We start from the raw sequence: 5,573 nt of genomic DNA, 5'->3' as shown, positions 1-5,573 counted from the left end.
TTAAGTACATCTTTTACACCTTTTATCCCAAAGAGTGTTTCTGATGTTACAGCTTGTGATTGTACTAATGTGAAAAAAGCAAGCTCTTCCTATAGGTTTTCTAATGGCCCAGTGAGGGCCATTGACCTTGTACCATTCACACAAGACATCTGTATCTATAGAGCTTGCATCGCCGTGTATTTAACCCTTACTTTATTCATCTATAACATCTTTACTTTTTGAAATGACTTGCTCTTCACTTTTACTCTCACCCCTACGAAATATATCCATATTCCATTGGAGAAGATGTGTTGATACTGTCCATAGCAGTGCACAATTGGCCGAGTAGTTAATCTGTCACATTATTGGATAACATGAAGCCATTTCAAAACATGGCAGACGGGGTCTCAGCTAAGAACCAGAGGAGTTTGGATTGGGTTGACCACTTGCTCGCTCTAGAAGCTTTTTGTGGCTGATGTGGATTTGCAAGGACTGGCTGTACAAACACTGTTTCAGTGAATTTGAGACACCCTGTACCTCTTCATCAAGGGAACTTGAAATGTACTACAGATTAAAATAACATATTAAAAATGTTCTGGTTGTATATTATAACTTCATTAACATTCCACCCACGACCTGTAGGAATTGAGGGTCATTGTACAGTTCAATGATGATATTATCATTACAGCTGGTGTGCTGCTCCAAAAGCATGTAATTAAAAGGCAATAGAATATCAAGACAAAATCTGTAGTTTCAGTACTGCACAAGTGATTGTCAAAGATTGAAAGAAATGGACAGATTTGCAGGCACATATTTAATTAGTTGGTTTCATCAAAGCTTATTCATCCCGCTCACTGCCAGAACCTCAATCAGACGAGGAATTATAAAAAAAGCTACTGTACGCAGATTAAAAACACAGACCATCTCATCGATTTTGAGCCTTTTCCCAAATCGCTTCATTATTAGTTCCTTGTTCAGTGTTTAATGGCTACAATGTGACAAATGAGTACAGATGAAGGACAAGAGATGAACAAACAGACATCAGAGAAGGAAGGAGGCTGATAAATGAAACAGAATGCCCCCTGATATTCTGCACGCTGCATTTTGACAAAGATCTCACCAAGATTTGGCAAGAAAAATTCCACAGAAAGAAATTTGAGGGCCATAGGAGTTTAAACACTTTTGCTTTAACAGAACTGGAATTTCAGAATTTTACCAAACAACAAATGAGTGGAAAAAGAGCACAGAGGAAGACAAATGTGTAGACTCTGTGGAGAGAGGCCCCCTCTTAAACAGCGAATAATTCAGCATTAAAAAAAGAAAAGAAAACTACCATTATTACTTTTGTTTGCTGTTTTTTCACCTTTTTACTTGAAAAAATACTTTAAAAAGTAATACATCAATAGATGACAGTTGGCGTTGGTGCAAACAGATACATGGGGGTGAATGTTCTGATGGGGAAGTATTTTGGGTGGGGTGGGACCAAACTAGGCCTCCTCTTCTAGGACCGCTCAGCAGATTTGAGGAGGTTGTCTTTGCTCCTTCTCTTGACATCCCAATTGTAAACACGTGCCATATCTGGGAGAGTAGCGGTTAAGGGGGGATCTGAAAAAGTATTTCCTTACACTGCCACTTGAAAGAACATGTTACACTTAGAGCTAACTTTCACTAATGCTTTCTAACAGGTGGCATTTATGGCCTGTATCTGATTTAACCAAGGAGTTCTTCCTTGAAAGAAATCCACAGCTGTCAAACAAATGTCTGACTAACCATTAAAATACATCACAGTTTGCAGAGATAGAGAATGTGATATGAATTTTGTATAGAAATATTTTTACTTGATTCACTCATTGATCACATAACCAACACTAAACATACATAAATATCTGCACTGATAAATATTAACGTTTCCAATCACATTACAGCTATGACACTATTGCTTCTTTTCCACCAAAATGGTGCTGTGCATAACTCCATCTCATTCACAGCTGGCCTCATTGCTAAATCTAAACAAGATTCATTATTACATATTTGATAACAAGCAACAAAAGGAAGTGCCTTAATGCTCTCCACTGCTCTACACATCACATACTGCACAAAAAGCAAATAGTGAACAGCTTAATCTCTTTTAGATGCATGCATACACTACTGTTCAAAAGTTATGGGTCAGTAAGCTTTTTTTTTTTATAGATTATTATTTCTGATCAAATTAACATGTCCTTGCTGAATAAAACTAAGAAATACATTTATAATTTTACAAAACTTTCAATTCATTTCAAATCAATGCTTTTCTTTTGAATTTTCTATTCATTAAAAAAATCCTTAAATTAAAATTTTTTATCATATTTTTAACAAACATTTTTGAGCAGCAAAGGATCATGTGACACTGAAGACTGGAGTAATAACGGCTCAAAATTCAGCTTTGCCATCATAGGAATAAATTATATTTTAAAATATATTTAAATAGAAAATGTTATTTTAAATTGTAATAATATTTCTCAAAATTACTGTTTCACTATATTTTTTATCAAATAAATGCAGCCTTAGTGAGTATAAGACACTTTCTTTAAAAAACATTAAAACATCTTCCTAAACCCAAACTTTTGAATGGTAGTGTGTATATCTGACAAGCTATTGATCTGACATTTACATTCACATTTTCACCAAAGACAATTATTAACTTTAAAAGATTTTAGGTAAAGAACTAATCAAATGCAATGAGCACATAACTGTGGAAAAGAACAACTACAAACCTGAGTCTCTCTATATATTTGCCATTTTTTAAGGATACTGACTTCAGTGGTTGTGAACTGGTCTCTAAGGAAGTCCAGGTCCTCTTCCAGAGAGTCCAGATTCCGGGAAGCTGTAGCCAAGTTTTTCTCCAACAGTGCCTGGGCCTCATCAATATCATATTCCAACATGACATTAGCCTGGTACACAAACACAAAAAACATGGCTATAAGCTAGTTTGACATATTAGCAATTAACAGACAGGCATGTGATACACTGCTAATCATGCAAACAGTTTCATTAGTTCACGAGGAGCTTAAGCTGTACAATCCCCTACCAACCCTCTTACAACACAACTGAGCTGCACAATAGTCTAAAAGGGAAAAGCTATAGGCAGAAAACATCAACACTTTGGATATTGAAAATGTCAAAACAGCAATATTCAAGTACCAAACTATTTTTATTTACATAATATGATGCATTTCTAATTGACCAACTCAGGTGAAAAAAAAAAAAGACCAGCCTGATTATATCCATCTGTAAATTATCTGTGACTGGAGATATAACTGGTGGTTAAGAAATTAAATATTATCAATTGTTTATTTCATGTTCACTATTAATACAATGACACACAGTAGTCAACACTTACCCCAAGCCACAAACACACTTTATCTGTGGGTGGGACAGAGGCTTTGCAATAGACGTTATCAGCCAACAGAAAATGTGTCTCCATGAGATCTGTAGTGTCCTGTGATTGGACATGCATAATTAAGAACAGGAAAACAAACAATTAATAGATGAGACAAAGTGTGAGAGGTAATAAAAAAAAATCGACAGAAAACAAAACACTAATTTAAAAGCACATTTTTAGGCATTAGAGAGTTGATCTTTGATTTGCTTCCCTCCAACCATTTGCATATATGGAGATATGGGAGTTAGATATTGTGATAGGCTCACCTTCTTTGTCTGCATGTGCCGTAGGATTTCTAACGTCTGTTTGATTTGTGGGATCTGGCTTTTCAACCTAAGAAACACAAAAAATATCAGAGTCAAGTGGAATTAGCGACAATATTTTATGCTTACTCTGAGTAATTAACCTGATTTTTTTAAAGCAGCAATAAATCACTGTTTATTTGTTCCTTATAACAAAAGAACAACAATAGTCGACAATGATGCAAGGACACTGGTAGCCAGTTAAACAGACATAGTCTGTATAGAAAGAGCATCCTTTAGAATTGACACAGAAACTAATCATTGCCTATTACTCTACAGCGTAGAATAGATCAAAACCAAACCTGAGTTTCTTCTGAGCCAGATTGAGCTCCATATATTTATATTTCTGATACTGTTCATCCAGCTTCCTCAGCACGGCGTCTGCTGTGTCATTGCCCGGCTGCTTCATGAATGCATCCACATCTTCCTATAGAACCACAGTTACAGTTCACATCTCAATAACCACATCTTATGAGCTTCCTTAATGAATTACATCCGATGAAGTACTTAAATACTGATTAATCGTGTGTTATCTGTCACCCAAAGCCCACTGCAACTTCAAGACATGAGCAAGCAAAGCCTGCAGCCTTATAAGGAGAAGAGCAGGGCGCTTTCTACTTAAGAAAGCCGTTAAACACCAACACGCCGCTTTCACGGGAAACTGTCGACAGTACGGACATGAAAATTAACTATTTGTCATATTCCCACTGACCACAAATATTGCTTCGGGGATTCCAAGGTGTTTTTTCTTATTTGCAGCTCCTGCATTGCCACTCTCTATGGTCGTCGCCATTTTGGAGAGACTCACGGCTCTTCCTCTTCACGCACGCGCCCGTTGTTCTTACGCACGAGCGCTGCCTGCGTGATAAAAGTAACGGCATCTGTCTCTAACGGTGAGCCACTGATGTATTTTCAGGGCCCATTGATGTTTTAATTTGGTCATTATCTCATTAAATGTGTTTGAAAATGTTCTTTAAGTTCAAATTCAGTACCTTAGTCATGGTGAACCTATGTTTTGTAGGCTTCGCCACTTAACAAATCAACCAGCAGGTGTCAGTGTCGCCCAAACGACAGAAAGAGCACGAGGCGCTGGCCGTGACGTGTGCTGTTGGTGGCGAGCCAGAAGTGTGATCTCATACATTCGTTTATGCAAACATTCCTTTGAAGATACAGAACATATATATATATATATATATATATTACATGTAATTTGTCTCAGTCTTTTTGGAAAGCATTGCAGGACTGGATGGTAGAGAGGGGTGTGGTTGCTGATAGTTTCACTCTCACCTTACAAGTAATGTACGGAATAGCTAAAGAGTGCTCTGTTTTGTACGATTTGATTAATAATATTATATTATTATCAAAATACTTTATACATAAATGTAGACATTTTAAATCTCTTTGTTTTTTATATTTAGAAATGATCTAAACGCAGTCTTTTTGGAAGGCATTGCAGGACTGGATGGTAGAGAAGGGTGTGATTGCTGATGGTTTCACTCTAACCTTACAAGATGTAATGTACGGAATAACCAAAGAGTGCTCTGTTTTGTACGATTTGATTAATAATATTATATTATTATCAAAATACTTTATACATAAATGTAGACATTTTAAATCTCTTTGTTTTTTATATTTAGAAATGATCTAAAATACTTCTCTGATGCCCTTATAGTAAAATGAAAACTCAAAAGGCATTAAAACAGTTTAATTGGTTTGTATTATATAACTTGTTGTAATTATATTTTCTTTATATTATTATTATGTTATATTATTTAAAGTATGTTTTTTTTAATGTTATGTTATATATTTTGTCTGGAATTAATATGGTTCTATTGTGTTGAGCCTTCCATGCCAGATTCTTTTTTTGTATA

The 5,573-nt window shown here is 35.7% G+C and overlaps 1 protein-coding gene across 1 annotated transcript; it reads right to left on the bottom strand.

Moving 5' to 3' along the window:
• Positions 1-778: 778 nt before the first annotated feature.
• LOC107742288 (prefoldin subunit 3-like) lies at positions 779-4,546 on the bottom strand. The gene is made up of 6 exons (XM_016555187.1): positions 4,415-4,546; positions 4,005-4,129; positions 3,667-3,733; positions 3,359-3,457; positions 2,771-2,909; positions 779-1,557 (listed from the first exon to the last, which is right to left on the bottom strand). Exons 1-6 carry the CDS (start codon positions 4,493-4,495, stop codon positions 1,481-1,483), a joined length of 588 nt encoding a protein of 195 aa, XP_016410673.1. The 5' UTR covers positions 4,496-4,546; the 3' UTR covers positions 779-1,480.
• Between the last annotated feature and the right edge of the window lie 1,027 nt (positions 4,547-5,573).

Source organism: Sinocyclocheilus rhinocerous, unplaced genomic scaffold, assembly GCF_001515625.1.
Source record: "Sinocyclocheilus rhinocerous isolate Xijiao unplaced genomic scaffold, SAMN03320098_v1.1 scaffold75, whole genome shotgun sequence".
Lineage (NCBI taxonomy): Eukaryota > Metazoa > Chordata > Actinopteri > Cypriniformes > Cyprinidae > Sinocyclocheilus > Sinocyclocheilus rhinocerous.
The sequence above is the reverse complement of the archived record's forward strand: the minus strand, read 5'-3'. Positions and strand labels throughout refer to the sequence as shown.

Bases quoted from the DNA above. Each gene is read 5' to 3' on its own strand.
- LOC107742288 (XM_016555187.1), bottom strand. From the start codon at position 4,495: ATGGCGACGACCATAGAGAGTGGCAATGCAGGAGCTGCAAATAAGAAA. The intron at 3,458-3,666 runs GTGAGCCTATCA...GTCCAATCACAG, and splicing joins GGCACATGCAGACAAAGAAG to GACACTACAGATCTCATGGA. The intron at 1,558-2,770 runs GTATCCTTAAAA...CTACTCTCCCAG, and splicing joins GTTCACAACCACTGAAGTCA to ATATGGCACGTGTTTACAAT.